General features: G+C 41.9%; 1 protein-coding gene across 1 annotated transcript in view; it reads right to left on the bottom strand.

Annotated features, from left to right (window-relative positions):
* LOC126199105 (active breakpoint cluster region-related protein) overlaps window positions 1–16,828 on the bottom strand; it is a 122,080-nt gene that overhangs the window by 7,356 nt on the left and 97,896 nt on the right. Inside the window, exons 14-15 of the mRNA XM_049935862.1 lie at window positions 14,698–14,837; window positions 13,410–13,653 (exon numbers count right to left, since the gene is read on the bottom strand). Coding sequence (XP_049791819.1) covers window positions 13,410–13,653; window positions 14,698–14,837 — 384 coding nt within the window. The remainder of the gene's footprint in view (window positions 1–13,409; window positions 13,654–14,697; window positions 14,838–16,828) is intronic.

Here is a 16,828-nt window from a genome sequence, read left to right on the forward strand (position 1 = left end):
CATACTAATACTTTCGGAATCACTTCCTGACACTAAAATCTATACTCGATGTTAACAAACTTCTCTTCTTCAGAAGTGCTTTCCTTGCCATTGCCATTCGACATTTTATATCCTCTCTACTTCGACTATCATCAGTTATTTTGTTCCCCAAATAGTAAAACTCATTTACTACTTTAAGTGTCTCATTTCCTAATCTAACTGCCTCAGCATCACCCGATTTAATTCGACTACATTCCATTATCCTCGTTCTGCTTTTGTTGATGTTCATCTTATATCCTCCTTTCCAGCACTGTCCATTCCATTCAACTGCTCTTCCAGGTCCTTTGCTGTCTGACAGAACTACAATATCATTGGCGAACCTCAAAGTTTTTATTTCTTCTCCATGTATTTTAATACCTACTCTGAATTTTTCTTTTGTTTCCTTTACTGCTTGCTCAATATACAGATTGAATAACATCAGGGATAGGCTACAACCCTGTCTCACTCCCTTCCCAACCACTGCTTCCCTTTCATGCCCCTCGACTCTTGTAACTGCCATCTGGTTTCTGTACAAATTGTAAATAGCCTTTTGCTCCCTATATTTTACCCCTACCACCTTCAGAATTTGAAAGAGAGTATTCCAGTCAACACTTTCAAAAGCTTTCTCTAAGTCTACAAATGCTAGAAACGTAGGTTTCCCTTTCCTTAATCTATTTTCTAAGATAAGTCGTAGGGTCAGTATTGCCTCACGTGTACCAACATTTCTATGGAATCCGAATTGATCTTCCCTGTCTGCCTTCATATCTAACTGCACTATGGTATTAACATGTAAAGGGACTTTTCGCCCATACTGCACTCTCTATAAAAGTGGGAAAAACAATAAATAATAAAATCTGACGCACCAAGAAACAATTTGTCATACACAAGGGTGTTATCAAAGGAAAGAATATCTAACCATAAAACAAACTGTTTGTTAATGCAAGGCTGGATGATTTCAGTGTTAGCAAGCCTTTGCTGTTAGTAGTAACAACAGCCAACAGATTCTGTAAAATTAATGGATGCAGAATTATTACAGGAAATTTTTTATCACTGAGAGGTGTTGTTGATTTTCAAGTGCTTCGATGAAAAATTAATAAATACCAGTCGTACTGTCAGAGAAGACTGGATAGATTATAGTATTTGTGGAAGCTCTGCCATTGTTGCATAAAAGGGCACAGCAATTATTGCCTAGCACACTGGGATTTCCTCTGGTATAAGTCAAAGAAAACAAGTGACTACTGTGAAGATATCAATGATCATAGTTTTTTAAATTGGTTCATGAGACAACTTTGCCAAATTTAAATAGCTTCTCTATTAATTTTCATGGACAATGCCCTATGGTACCGTATTTACTCGAATTTAAGCCGCACTTTTTTTCCGGTTTTTGTAATCCAAAAAACCGCCTGCGGCTTAGAATCGAGTGCAAAGTGGGCGGAAGTTCTGAAAAAGGTTGGTAGGTGCCGCCACAACTAACTTCTGCCGTTGAATATATGTAGCGCTACACAGGCATGCTTTGCAGGCACAAAGATAAATACTGGCGGCAAAACCTGTGTCAGTAAATAAATAAAAAAAGGGTGGAAGACGAGCTCTTTCTCCGCCCCAAGTTTCGACCACTGCATTTTCATACATTATCCAACGAAGTAAATATACATTCTGTATTGTTCATCTTCAAATGTAGCAGCATTTCAATGTACTACGAAAATCTGAATGGCAAGACTGTTTGGGATGTGGGTCAATATGGCCAACTCTATGTTCAGAATTTTTTCCTACCTGTGAGAAGGAATTGTGAATCACATACAGTGTTCTCTTCACCATAAGAATAATACAAATATAAAGATTTTGCCATGTATTGTTTCGTGTTTGCTGCTATCTCATTTAAATCCTGTCTGCCTAATAAACTACAAAACAAGTGTGAGACAACAGCAAACGCGGAGGAATATACATATCATGTCATGTTTATATTCGTATTATTCTTATGCCTAATAGTGATACAGTCAGAAATGAAGCATGGCAATTGACTAGATTTTTAAATCTAAGATGACTCTAATTTCTGTGAAGAATGTTAAGTACTAAAGAGGCGTCTGCAAAAATTTTCAAACGGAGAAAAATTTTCGCTAAACTCTTGTTCAGAACATCTTCTATCATACTCAGTCTATTATTTGGCTCTTGTTGATCATTATCAGAGAAAGCAGCAGTGTAAGTAACCACAAATAGCAGTCTCTTGCCATTGTTTCGCTAATGAGACGATTCCACTCCTTTTTTTCTTAAATTGTAAGCGGCGGTAGTGTGCACAAAAGCAAGCCATGCCGCGAGCGGCGACAGGCCATAAACACTCACTATCAGAATGCGACAAACAGTGCATGACACAGTACAGTAATGCATTTTCAGCTTAGAGTGATGTAAACACCTATAACAAAGAGAACGGCACTTATCAGGTCAAAGAAAAATAAGCAATCAATTCAAACCAGACGAAGCACGTGGAAAAGGAAGGGTACCCGTATAAATACGGACAGAGCGACTGGCGCATAGCAATGGCTACCTGGTAAAGCTTAACTGCTAATCTTACGACTCGAACCAAACTACTGTAGCTGTATTTTCATCCATTCGACCTAAATTGTGTCTCATGTTACAATGGACCAACTTTGTTTCGATTTGGAGGTGCAGTCGAAAACTTTTTTTCCCCTTGATTTCGAGTCTCATTTTTCAGGTGCGGCTTAGATTCGAGTAAATACGGTAATTGATTATTGAAAAGGGAGTTGTGATAATGGTAACTCGAAAAGATCATATTGTTGACTGGCTTATATGTCAAAAATGTGGAAGTTATATGAAAAGAAAAGGCAACTTAAAGGAAAATAATGTAAATGGTCAGCATGCTGCAATATGTTTTACTACAAAAATGTATTATAATTGTACACTGACTGACTTGTTCCACATCATTGCAAGAGATCACAATTATTATCCATGGCTATGGAACAAGCAAATAACTAAATTAAACTAAGCTTCACTGTCATTGAAGGTGATATAACAGTACGCTCAGAGGGTTGCCAGGCTTTAAAAAAATACAGAAATAATTTGCACGCAAGTGAAGTAGTAAGAAGCAGCAAGTTGTGTAACCATCATTGCAGCAGAAAGTAAAAAGTTATTACACAGCCAAGTAGAAAATTTCAAACTTGAAATGCAAAACAGTGCATTATTCAGCCAATAACTTAACTCAAACTTTGTACAAAATTTTGTCTGTGGTTAAACTGCTTCCCTGAATGATCAGTAAAATAATCATCTTTGGCTGCTGCAAGTCTTCACGGAAGGCAAAATGTTTTCCAACCATTCGATTTCACCTTTCTTGCAACAGAGCCACTGTTTCCCACACAATGCTGTAATTGTGGTTTTATTTCTGGCATGAAGTGGTAGTTTAATATCTCATCAAAAGTAAGAAATTAGTGAACAAAATCAAAGCATTGAGAAGAAATTTGTTTCCACATTTGCACAATTCTCTAATACTATATTGTGCACTTTCTTGATGTTTCTATGTGTGGTGTGGTTGCAGTTCTCGAGTGTCCCTCACATCGATCATCTTCAATACAAGTAACCTTCATCAATTTAGGAGGAATTTCTTTTGGCAATAAATCACTCAAATCAAATGAATACCAAAGATTTACTATACTGTAATTTCAGAATTTCTTCCATAATGAAACATGTTAAGTAAGACGTCAAAGTTTCTCATAACTTATTGCGCGCCTGCCTGTTCTGTTCGGTATATCATTGTCATTTCTTGATTTTACAACAGTAAAACAGTGAAGGGTTCAGTTTCTAAGATTATTTGATACATGTGTTTCCTTCTTATTCATACTTAAATTGCCCTATAAATTATAAATTAGATGTACTTGTTGGTAATTTACTAAGGTCAGTCAGTCTTAAACAATGCAAAGTCCAGGTTGGAATATCAACAATATTATGAAAGGATGGACTGCTAATCATGCAAGTACACTTCATGCACACACGATCCCTATCTCCAGACAAAATGCAACTCTCACTTTGAATGAAAGCAGCAATCAGGAGTGAGGCAGGAAAGGGGAAGGGATAGCAGCGTATGGGTGGGGAAAGAGAAGAGCACTGTTTGGCAGAGCGTGCAGGGACAGGATGGCAGCAGGAGAAGGCTGCCAAGTGCAGTGTTGGGAGGCTGTGGGGGAGGGAAAGGAGAGGGAAATGGGGAGTGGAAGAAAAGTGAGAACTGGAGAAAAGATCGGTGAGTGCTTTGACAGAGATGGGCACACAATGAGAGTCAGGGGATGTAAACTGGGTGTGGGAGAAACGACGGGGGTGGGAGGGTTGTGGAGAACTGTTGGGTGAACGGTGTGGGGACAGAAGGTTACCATAGGTTGAGGCCACGATAATTTTGGGAGTGGAGCATGCATTGTACGGATCATTCCCAACTGCACAGCTCGGAGAAGCTAGTGGTGGTGCAGAGGATTAAGATAGCTCGAGTTATGAAGTAGCCACTGCAATAAAGCACATTATGTTCAGCTGGATGTTATGTTCCGCTGCATGTTGTGCCACAGGGTGGTCCACTTTGCTTTTGGCCACAATTTGGCAGTGGCCAAGAAGCCTGGCGGACAGGTGGCTAGTAGCCATACCACTATAAAAAGCTGTGCATAACATGACTGGCAGGTCTCTGATAGGGTAGAAAAAAAGGACTGTCTCTATAGTGCACTTTTGAAAATCTTTGTTACTTCAGTGTGTCATTTCTATTGTTGGGTATATATTGTAACATTAAAAATGTCAATTTTTTTATAGGCTATCGCATTCAGCATGACAGCACACTTTCAAAGCTGTTGGTTGAGTGACCCAGATTTAAAGTTTTGGATAGAAGAAATTAAAAACAATTCTAAGAGAGCAAAATGCAAGCTTTGTAATGTTTTCTGTAAGTAATGTGGCTATAATGGCTAAATAAGTCAAGCTAAAAGATTAAAATGTACTAGCAAAGTTAAATTGTACAAAAATACCACTCCTCTTCAAAGTTTTTAACTTGTCACTAACGTACTTGTACTGAGACAATTAAACATGATTCATCAGAAAAATTAACCATTTCTCATCCAGATAGATCAAGAAAATAAAATGCAAATTTGGAAATCACAAAATACTATCAGCTCCTCTCTTCTCAAAGAAGACATAAGCTGTTCAGAAGTACTTCAGTGTATTTGGACACTGATAACTGATGAGTAAATGCCCCTATTTGGAAGTGATGAACAGTTATTTTATAAAATGTTCAACAATAGTGAAACAGCCGGAAGAATGGAATTGCAGCACACTTAAACTGCGTACTCAATTCTTTATGGGACTTGCTCCCTGATATGTGGGGAAGCATCTAGTAGCTTGTGGCAGAGTCAGTCTGTGGGCTAGCTAGGGGTGCAGTTGGAGGGAGCATGTAGCAGAGGGCTGGGCACAAGATTTCATAGACAAAGGCATGATATAACAGCACACAACTATCTGATGTGGGGTCACAAACTGGGCGGGGTACAGGAGCAGAGGATGGTGTACACACACATACACACACACACACACACACACACACACACACACACACACACACACTCTACTTGGTGGAGGGTGGGATGCAGTGAGTTACCTCAGGTTTAGGCCACAAAGGTTACTGGAGCGAAGGATGTGCTGTAAGGATAGCTCCCATCTGTGCAGCTCAGAAAAGCTCGTGGTGGTGGGGAGGATTCAAATGGCACGGGTTATCAAGCAGTCACTGAAAATCATGCAGCATGTTGTTCCACTGATTAGTCCACCTTGTTTTTGGCAACAGTTTGGCAGTGGCCATTAATTCTAATTGACAGCTGGTTGGTTGTCACACCAACATAAAATGCTGGGCAGTGTTTGCAGCACAGCTGGGATATAACATGGCTGCTTTCACAGGTGGCCTGGCCTCTGATGAGATAGGATAAGCCTGTGGTGGCACTGGAGTAGGTGTTGCTTGGTGGGTGGGTTGGTCAGGTCTTGCATCTAGGTTTTCCACAGGGGTATCATCCCTGTGGCAGAGAATTGGTAGAGGGAGTGGCAAAAGGATGGACTAGGATGTTGTGGAGGTTGGGTGGATGACACAACACCACTTTAAGAAGGGTGGCAAGGATCTTGGGTAGTATGTCCCTCATATCGGGCCATGATGATAGATAATCAAAGCCCTGACAAAGGACATGGTTTATTTGTTCCAGTTTGGGGTGGTATTAAGTGACAGGGAACTTCTTTATGGTTGGTTCTTGGGATGTATGTGAGGATCATGTGTGTGTGAGGATATGGCACCAGAGATCTGTTTGTGAAATAGGATGGAGGGTATTACCTGTCTTTCCTTGCCCATCTTTCCTCAATCCAATGGGACTGATTACATGTTTGGCCCCCTCCCCCAAATCCACCAACCAACCAACCAACCAACCACTGGCTCTCCACCATCTCCACACCCACCTCCCGGATTCCTGCTCTGCACTGTTGATGCAACCTCCATATACACAGAAAACCCACCACTTCATTCCTTGTACACATAACCAATTACATCCTAACCCACAACTGTTTCATCTTTGAAGAGAAGGTATACAAACAATTTTGTGGCATAGCCATGGGTACCCGAATGGTACTCTCCTATGCCACCCTCTTCATGGGCCACACAGAGGAAACATTCCTAACTACCCAAAACTCCAAACTCTTGGTCTGGTTCAGGTTTATTGATGACATCTTCATAATCTGGGCCCAAGGCCAGGATACCTTATCCTCATTCCTAAACAACCTCAAAACCTTCGTTTCCATCCACTTCGCGTGGTCCTTTACCTATTGTGCTACCTTCCTATGTCAATATCCTCCTCTCGGATGGCTACATCCAAAACTCGGACCACATCAAACCCACCAATCACCAACAGTACCTGCACTTTGATAGGTGCCACCCCTTTGACACCACAAAATCCCTTCCTAACAGCCTGGCCACCCATGGTAGATGCATCTATAGTGATGAGAACTCCCTCACCCAGTATGCTGAAAGCCTCTCAAAAGCCTTCAGACAGGCAATACCCTCCAGACCTAATTCACAAGCAAACCTTCTGTGCCATATCCTCACACACACCTGATCATCACATCTATCTCAAGAACCAACCATAATGAAGTGCTCCCCTTGTCACCCAATACCACGCCCTAGTCTATAACATCTTGTGCCCAGTCGTCTGCCATTTATCTCCTCCACCTGCACCACTACCTAGCCCATAGACAGTTACTATGCAATCCCCACTACTTACACCTCATCACTCAAATTGAAATCCTGACAATCCAGCACCTACAAGAAAATTCCAACCAATTACCCAAGCTATCTAGCCTGCTGACATCCTACTCCTGCCGTGAGGCACCACTATCCAACCCTTATCCTACCCACTGTGTTCCTCCTTGTCAACCCCTCATAGCACCAGACCATTAGTAGCCGACCGTTTCAACCTACCACATCCTCCAAAACGCCCTACTGACACTCTACGAAATCCAGAGCCGAAACAATCCCAGAAAACTTTTGTTAATTTTTGCACCAAAATCCTCTGTCCCACAGAGCTTTTAGTCCAATCCAAAGACCTCACATTCAGCCCTATTCCCAGGTTTAACCATGTTGTACACGTGAAAGACCCACTCTCCTTCTGCTACCTACAGTGGAAACACTTCTTTGTCATCAACCCCCTCCAACCAAAGCCAATCCAATTCCAACATCGATCCTGCCTGTCCAAATTCATACAACTATCTCACTAGGACCCTTCCACATTCCCACCTAACCATCTCCTGGTCACCTTCCAGGAATTTCTAACTTCCAACCTGGTCTCACCATACTTCCCCAGATCCCTCCCTAAGAACAAACCCTTTCAACAGAGGAAAGGATTGCCCTACACAACCTAAAAATGGATCCTGACCTGATCATCCTCCCAGCAAAGGTTCCACCACTGTTGTGATGAACCGGAGTGACTACCTGACAGAGGGCTCCCGCCAGTTGTCCTACACTTCCACCGAAAAGGTATACCAAAGTGACCCCATCCCAGTAGTTCAACACACCTCCAATCACTACTGAAATCCTCAGACCCTTCCCAGAACCTCTCACATGAATCCATCTTCCTACTCACGTCAACAGCCCACACAGCCAACTTCTACAAGCTCCCCAAAACCCACAAACCAAACTTAACCCTAGGTGCCACATTGTGGCTGGTTACAGTGTCCCCACTGAAAGAACCTCGGCCCTTGGTGATCAACATCCCCAACCAATTGTCCAAAGGTAGCTCCAACATTAAACACACCAACCACTTCCTACACCATCCCCATACCCTTACCTCCCAGATCCCTACTTTGCATTGTTGATGCAAACTGCCTACACATCATCACCTCTCATGCCCATGGCCTTGCTGTGATTGAACATTACCTCTCCCTATGCTCTGCAGATTACAAACCCACCACTTCATTCCTTGTACACTTAACCATCTACATCCAAACCCACACCTTTGAAGGAAAGGTATACAAATAATTTCGTGGTACAGCCATGGGCACCTGGATGTTACCCTCCTATGCCAACCTCTTCATAGGACACCTAGAGGAAACATTCCTAGCTTCCCAAAACCCCTGGTCTGGTTCAGGTTTATTGATGACATATTTATAATTTGGACCCAATGCCAGGACACGTTATCATCATTGCTCCACAACCTTAACACATTCTCTCTCATCCACTTCATCTGGTCCTCCTCCACCCTTCGAGCTACCTTCCTTGATGTCGATCTCCTCCTCTCAGATGGCTCCGTCCACAACTCACTCAAAATCAAACCCACAAATCACCAATAGTACCTGCACTTTGACAGCTGCCACCCCTTCCACACCACAAAATCCCTCCAATACAGCCTGTTTACCCATGGTAGATGCAACTGCAGTGATGAGAACTCTCTCATACAGTATGCTGTAGGCCTCACAAAGGCTTTTGCAGACAGGCAATCCCTCCTGACCTAATTCACAAACAGGTGTCAGTGCTATGTCCTTTCACACACTGATCCTCACATCTATCCCAAGAACCAACCACAAAAAAGCACCCCGTTGTCACCTAATACCACCCTGGACTGAAACTACTGAACCACATCCTTTGTGAGGGTTTTGATTATTTATCATCATGCCCTGAAATGAGGGACATTCTACCCAAGATACTTCCAACCCCTCCCAAAATGGTGTTCTGCAGCACACCCAACCTCCGCAACATCCTAGTCCACCCTTATGCCACTCCCTCCCCCAATTCTCTGCCACAGGGATCACACTCCTGTGGAAGACCCTGATGCAAGACCTGCCCAATCCACCCACTGAGCACCACCTACTCCAGTTCTGTCAGAGACTTATCCTACCCCACCAGAGACCGAGCCACCTGTGAAAGCAGCCTTTTTATATACCAGCTCTGCTGCAACCACTGCACAGCATTTTACATTGGCATGACAACCAAACAGCTGTCAACTAAAACGAATGGCCACCACCAAACTGTTGCCACAAACAACCAGTGGCACAGCATGCAGCAAGCACAACATTTCACTGTGCCATCTGGATTTTCCCCACTACCATCACCACCAGCATTTCTGAGCTGCGCAGATGGGAGCTATGCTTAAAGCGCATCGTTCGCTCCCGTAACCTCTGTGGCCTAACCTCAGGTAACACACTACCCCCCCCCCCCCAATTCGTGTGTGTGTGTGTGTGTGTGTTGTTCACCATACCATGCCCCAGTACCCCTGACCAATTGTGTCCCCACACCAGCAAGTTGTGAGCTTTTTCCCATGCACAAGTCTATGAAATCACATGCCCAGCCATCTGCCACTTGCCCTTTCCACCTGGACCCCTAGCTAGCCCACAGATGGTTCCATACTCTCCTACGAGCCACTAGACACCCCCACTCCCCTCCGCCTCTGTCCCTGCCTCCCACCTCACCCCAATACACTCACTGTGGGCCAGGAAAGATCTGGCAGTCAATTGAGCACAATGTAGGAAGACAGGTGTGTGTGTGTGTGTGTGTGTGTGTGTGTGTTTGGGGCGGGGGCATGTTTTTCCTACATGCTTGATAAAGTAGGTGCATTCTGAAAGCTAGCCAAATTCTGTACCTTTGTTTGTGTACCTATCAACGACACAGTGTTTCTGCCTTTCAGTGAGTTGTCTCCTACATTCCTAAATAATTCATAATTTTCAACCAGAATTTTCCATACATTATATACTTTTCTTCATCGTACAAGAACTTCTGGTCTTCTTCTGTTGTTCAAGGAAACAGGTCTACCACTTACACGCCTTAATAAAATTTTACAAATCTCAGTGGGTGGATGAAATGTTAATTATAAATATTTCAGAGTTCTGAAATCTCAGCCATAGTCTACTAAAGAAATCAATGAACCAATGATACTTGATATGGGCAGTTGCAGTATTCATATCATGCGTGGTGCATTTAAAGGTGGAATTGAAGCCACTAATTTGAGTATTGTTCAATTTTTAAGGTCAAGTTATTATTTGTTTAAACATGTACCAACTTGTCGTGGTCAGTTAACAGAGTATTCAGGATTAAATCTTTATGCTTAAAAACAAACAAAAAAAATTGTGCAGTCCATAGTTGGGTAGAAATTATTAGGAATTTAAAAAAAATGGTGGAGGGTCAACAAGATGATAGGAAAGAACCGATTAGCACCAGCTACAAAATTGTAACTGGGGCTCTTCCAGATCCTTTTCTGCCAGTGAAGTTAAAGTTCTTTCAGTCATTGGCAGCCTAGTCACAACAATCCCACAAGAATATCATACTAACGCTCCTATGGCACCATTTATGCATAGCTCTATAGTGACAGTTATTCAAAATATAATGTGAAGATTTATCAAAGCAGATGTACTTATGTCTGTTGACTCCTTATCAAGTACAGACTTAGCTGATAAAAACAATTTGCTTCTGAACATTCAAACTGACTTAGGATTGGTACTAAAAACTCTATCAAAGAGTTAAGTAACTGATATTATGATTTTATAACTTAAAAAAGATGCTGCAACTGCTTTCACAGCTTTCATAGAAAAACTGCTGATGCGATCACCATTACTATATAAGGTTAGAAAAACAGTCTCATGTTTTGATCCAAATCTTGTACATTTTCCTAAAGTCAGTAATGAAAAGTCTACTCACTATCTGGAATGAAAATAAATGGATCAGCAGTACTGCAGCTGAAGAAATTACTTGAGATTTCAAAAATTTATATTCTCAACCTTTAGCATAGCTTCTCAAAAATTATTCACAGTCTAATGAACACCTAAATCATTTTTGAATGCATTAGTTCTTATGCACACCAATCCACAATCATGAGTGAAACTGTTTCAAGATAGTTATGACTTTATCTCAGGGCACTGCTAATACTGAAAAAAGTTTTTCAGTCAATTGTGAATGCTTGGTTCATAATATGAAAAATGAAATTTTAATTGCTAAACAATTAATATATGACTCTACCCTAAATGAAACAAATGGAGATGTTGCAAAATTTTTAATTTATTCTTACTGGAATCAGTGTTCAAAACTGAGAATATCGGAAAAAAAGAAGCTACAGTAACTGGATCAGAAGGTTTGAAAAGAAAACATGTAGCAAATGGAGGAGAGGGGAGAGGAGGAGAGGAGGCAGGAGGGGGTGGGGAACTAAGCTTCTAGCTGTGATTCAAACTACTGACAAGCAATATTAAAATTTTGATTGTACTAGTCCATACTACAAGTCATTAGCTTATTTCTGTGTAATTCACTTTAAATTATATACAATTTATTTACAAAGTACCAACTACGGCACTGTACTAAAAATGAATAAAATAAAAAATAAACTATTTAAATAAACACTGTTAGGCATGTCTTCTCAATTTTTAAGAGTTTTGTACCAGATTTAATTATTGAGTTAGAAAACAATTAAAACTTTAATTGTCTTTATAGCACGAATAAAATTTCAAAATCAGAGGCAAGTGTTACAAAATTTACTGGAAAACGTGGAAATATCAGACAATTTTCAAATCATTTCTTTGTGGCCACCCTGCTCCTGTACAGCCTGGCTACATGGGGATGGTGTATCTGCAGTGACAAGAATTCCCTTTATGAGTATTCTGAAGGTCTAACAAAAAGCCTTCACAAACAGATACTATCTCCCAGACCTAGTCTAAAGATTTGCCCTCTTTATCACCCAATACTACCACAGACTGGAACAACTGAATGTCATGCTTCATCAGGGCTTTGATTATCAATCATCATGCCCTGAAATGGGGAAATCCTACCCAAGATCCTACCCACCCCTCTTAAAATGGTGTTCCGTCACCAACCCAACCGCCACAATGCACTAGTTCTTCCCCATGACACTCCCATCCCCATCAGATGTGAGCCACGTCATGTACCAGAATTGCTGCAATCATTGCACAGCTTTTTACATTGGTATGATGATCAACCAGCTGCCCACCAGATTTTATGATCACCACCAAACTGTAGCCAACAGCAAAGTGGACCACCAATGGCATAACATGCAGCTTCTTGATTTCAATGGCTGCTTCATAACCTGAGCCATATGGATTCTTCCCTCCACCATGAGCTTTTTTGAATTGTGCAGATGAATGAATTGAATGTCGTGTGACTAGGGCCTCCCGTCGGGTACACTGTTCGCCGGGTGCAAGTCTTTCGATTTGACACCACTTCAGCAACTTGCGCCGCTTCGATGGGGATGAAATGGTGATGATTAGGACAACACAACACCCAGTTCCTGAGCAGAGAAAAATCTCCGACCCAGCCGGGAATCGAACCCGGGCCCTTAGGACTGACATTCTGTCGTGCTGACCACTCAGCTACCGGGGCGGACAATTGTGCAGATGGGAGTTATCCTTACAACACAGTCTGCTCTCCTGGAATTATCCTGGCTTCAACCGATGGAATCTACTGACCTGACACCCTCCATCCAACAATTCCCAGTCCCTTTGTCCATCTAATCCTTTCTCACCTTTCTGTTCCCCATTTCCAGCCACCCCTCTCACAACCTCTCAACACTGTGTCTGGTAGCCTTGCCCTGCTGCCTTGCACACTCAGCCATACAGAGCTCTTCTCTCCACCCACCCATACACTGCCATCCTTCCCCCTTCCCTGCAGCAATCCGGACCGATGATTTTGTTCAATGTGACAGTTGCATTCTGGCTGTAGTGGCCAGAGATAGTGGTGACGGGTGCTTGATGTGTGCTTAATTGTGTGATTCCACCCCCCCCCCCCACCTGAAGAAGGCTTTGGCCAAAAGCTCAATGTGTAACAGACTTCCAGTTCTGGCTGTCTGCAACTAAATTTGTCATCTTCAGCCAACCTTAAAGTTTACAACCACTAAAGCTAAACTTACTTCATGAGATGAGCAAGTAGAAAATGAATAATCTCCTGGTTCTGCTGAGGCAAGAGCGTGAAACATTGTCGTAAAGCTCGCTGCTTTGCTTCGTCATTAGTACCAGTGTTAAAAGCTTCCAAAAATTTTGGATACAGTTCATCAGTAAAAAGAGCCTCTGGAAGTTCACGTAGATACAATTTCAAAATACCAGTGACTGAATGAATGTCCACTTCCTTTAGCAGCTGTTCAGCTTCATAAGAATCTGAAAACAAACAACAATGACAATGCTATCAACACGTGTACCAACAATGAGCAAATTAATGTATCAATGTACTTGAATTTTGTTTGGCTATCAGAGATAGATAGATAGATAGATAGAGAGAGAGAGAGAGAGAGTTGCTTTTTTTTTTTGTCCAAAATTATATAATTATAAAATATCAACTGCTAAGCAATGGAAAAGATAAGAAATGTAACAGTATTATGAAAAGGAAATTTGCTACTTGCTGTATAGTCACAGATAGGTACAACAAAAAGACTGTCACAAATAAGCCTTCAAGCAGTGTGGCTTCAGCTGCCACAGACTGCAGCCATGTGTGTGTGAGTTGCGAATATGCGTGTGCACGCACATATGTGTGACCTATTTTTGACTAAGGCCTTGTTGGCCAAAAGCTTACTTGTGGCAGTCTTTTTTGTTGTGCCTATCTGTGGCTAGCATGTCCGCTATATGGTGAGTAGCAACTTTCCTTTTCATAATACTGTTACATCCATCTCAGATTTTCCATTGCTTGAAAATAAGAAATGTGTTGTAGGAAAACAGAAATATTCAAGTATCATATTAATACTGTCTGAAGGGGGGAAGGTAAGGGAGGACAAGAGGAACATCACAAATAAAGTGATTTCACTCTGAAAAGACTTTTCTTTCAATTTTTGTAAACTGTTCATTACTCAGGAATAGTTTTGCTTTTTCTATACACAAAGTAATGTATTTACAGCATTTTACAATCATGAATATTCATCATGAAGCCTCTGTATTAAACTGAAAAGGTAAAAAGCGGTGAAGAAAAGTCATGAAACTAGAGTGACTTCTTGTGAAATGAATCAATAAGAAAAAGTGGATTTTAAAAAAGTTTAGTAATAACTTTTATTGGCATAAAATCACATTCCTACATAAACAGCTATTTTTATATTCTTTTCATCTTTAAAATATTTGCCTTATCTTTATGTTCACATGAAACCAACAACATCCTTCAAGAACAAAATTCTCGCTCTCTGTTTTGCTCCTAGTTTTATCATAGGTTATACTTACTGGTTTCAAATGATTTTTTCAGCTTGTTGAGATCGGAAGCCGAGCCTGAAACTCTATATATCCCAACTTCATTCATTCCCCGGCGTTCGACTTCTCTAACACAGGACGTCATTATGAAAGGAACAGTTCTCTTCTGACGCCTGAAACAAAATTGCTATCTATTAATACAAGAAAGGCACGCAAGGATCACATATTGTGTAATACTGCTAAATTGTTATATGTTAGAGAGAATGCTGCATTCTACGAAACAAAAGTAATGATGATAACATAACAAAAGCCATCTTAAAGACTGACTGCAGGAAAACACCTTTATATACCCAGAAACAGTTTAATCTTCTGCACTCAACCTTGCAGAGAAGCTTTTTTTCTTATGATTAAGCTAAAGGAATACATCACACAGAAATAATTATGCTTACATTACACAACTACGTAGAAACCTTAGTCCTGAAACTGCTGTTAAATATATGCAAAATTTCCGGATGTACCTGTCATCCTTGAAGGCAAGTACCAACAGACGTGAATATTATCAAATCATCAGTTTAATAGGTAATGGCTGCAAAATACTGACATGAAACACTTACAAAAAATAGAGACTGGCCTCAGGGAAGATCGGTTTGGATTCTGGACAAATGTATGAACACGTGAGATAATACTGACCCTATGACTTATTTTAGAAAATAAACTGAAGAAATGAAAAACAAAATTTACAGAACTCATAGATTTAGAGAAATCTTTTGAATACCACAATTCAGCACGCAGGCTAGGGTGACAGGCTGAGTCAAGCAGAGTGGATAGAGGGAGGAAAAAGCAGAAGGACTGAGGAAGGGTAGTTGATGGCTTGGAGGGAGGCTGCAGCAAAGAGAAAGGGGAGACTGTTGGGTAGAGGGTGTGGGTGCAACTGGTTAGTGGAGACTGACACCGGGATGATTACGGAGGTCAATCAATGTGTTGCAAGATAAACTGCTATCTACGCAGTTCACAAAAGATGGTGCTGGGGGGTAAGAAACCGGATGGCCCAGGTTGTGAAGCAGCCACTGAATACAAGCATGTTGTGCTCAGCAGTGTATTCTGCCACTAGGTGGTAAACACTGCTGCTGGCTGCAGTTTGGCAGGCCATTCATTCAGGTAAATAGTTAATTTTTTTGATCATGCCCACATAAAATGCTGTACAGAAACTGCAACAGAGCTGGTGTATGACTTGGCTGCTTTCACAGTTGGCCCTGCCTCTGATGGGGCAGGGTGAGCTAGTGACAAGACTTGGGTAGGATATGTCGAGTTGGTGAATCAGGCAGGTCCTGCATCTGGGTCTTCCAGTCTTCCACTGGAATATGACCCTTATGGCAAGGGGCCGGGAGTGGGAGTGACATAAAAATGGGCCAGCGTGCCGTGTTGATTGGGCGGGCAGCAGAATACCAATGCTGGATGGGTGGGTAGGGTTGTGGGTAGAATGTCTCTCTTTTCCAGCCATGATGGTAGAGCGTGGCAGAAGGAAAATGTCAGCAATGCATGGTCTGGGTTCTAAAGGGTGATGATGGCCTTCCCTATGAAATCCCCAAACCACCTTCCCTACCCTCTGGCTCCTATCCTTGTAACCGCCCCCGGTGTAAAACCTGTCCCATGCACCCTCCCACCACCACCTACTCCAGTCCTGTAACCCTGAAGGTGTACACGATCAAAGGCAGAGCCACGTGTGAAAGCACCCATGTGATTTACCAACTGACCTGCCTACACTGTGATGCATTCTATGTGGGAATGACCAGCAACAAACTGTCCATTCGCATGAATGGACACAGGCAGACAGTGTTTGTTGGTAATGAGGATCACCCTGTGGCTAAACATGCCTTGGTGCACGGCCATCACATCTTGGCACAGTGTTACACCGTCCGGGTTATCTGGATACTTCCCACTAACACCAACCTATCCGAACTCCGGAGATGGGAACTTGCTCTTCAACATATCCTCTCTTCCCGTTATCCACCAGGCCTCAATCTCCGCTAATTTCAAGTTGCTGCCACTCATACCTCACCTGTCATTCAACAACATCTTTGCCTCTGCACTTCTGCCTCGATTGACATCTCTGCCCAAACTCTTTGTCTTTAAATATGTCTGCTTGTGTCTGTATATGTGTGGA

This window comes from Schistocerca nitens, chromosome 1 (genome assembly GCF_023898315.1).
Source record: "Schistocerca nitens isolate TAMUIC-IGC-003100 chromosome 1, iqSchNite1.1, whole genome shotgun sequence".
Taxonomy (NCBI): domain Eukaryota; kingdom Metazoa; phylum Arthropoda; class Insecta; order Orthoptera; family Acrididae; genus Schistocerca; species Schistocerca nitens.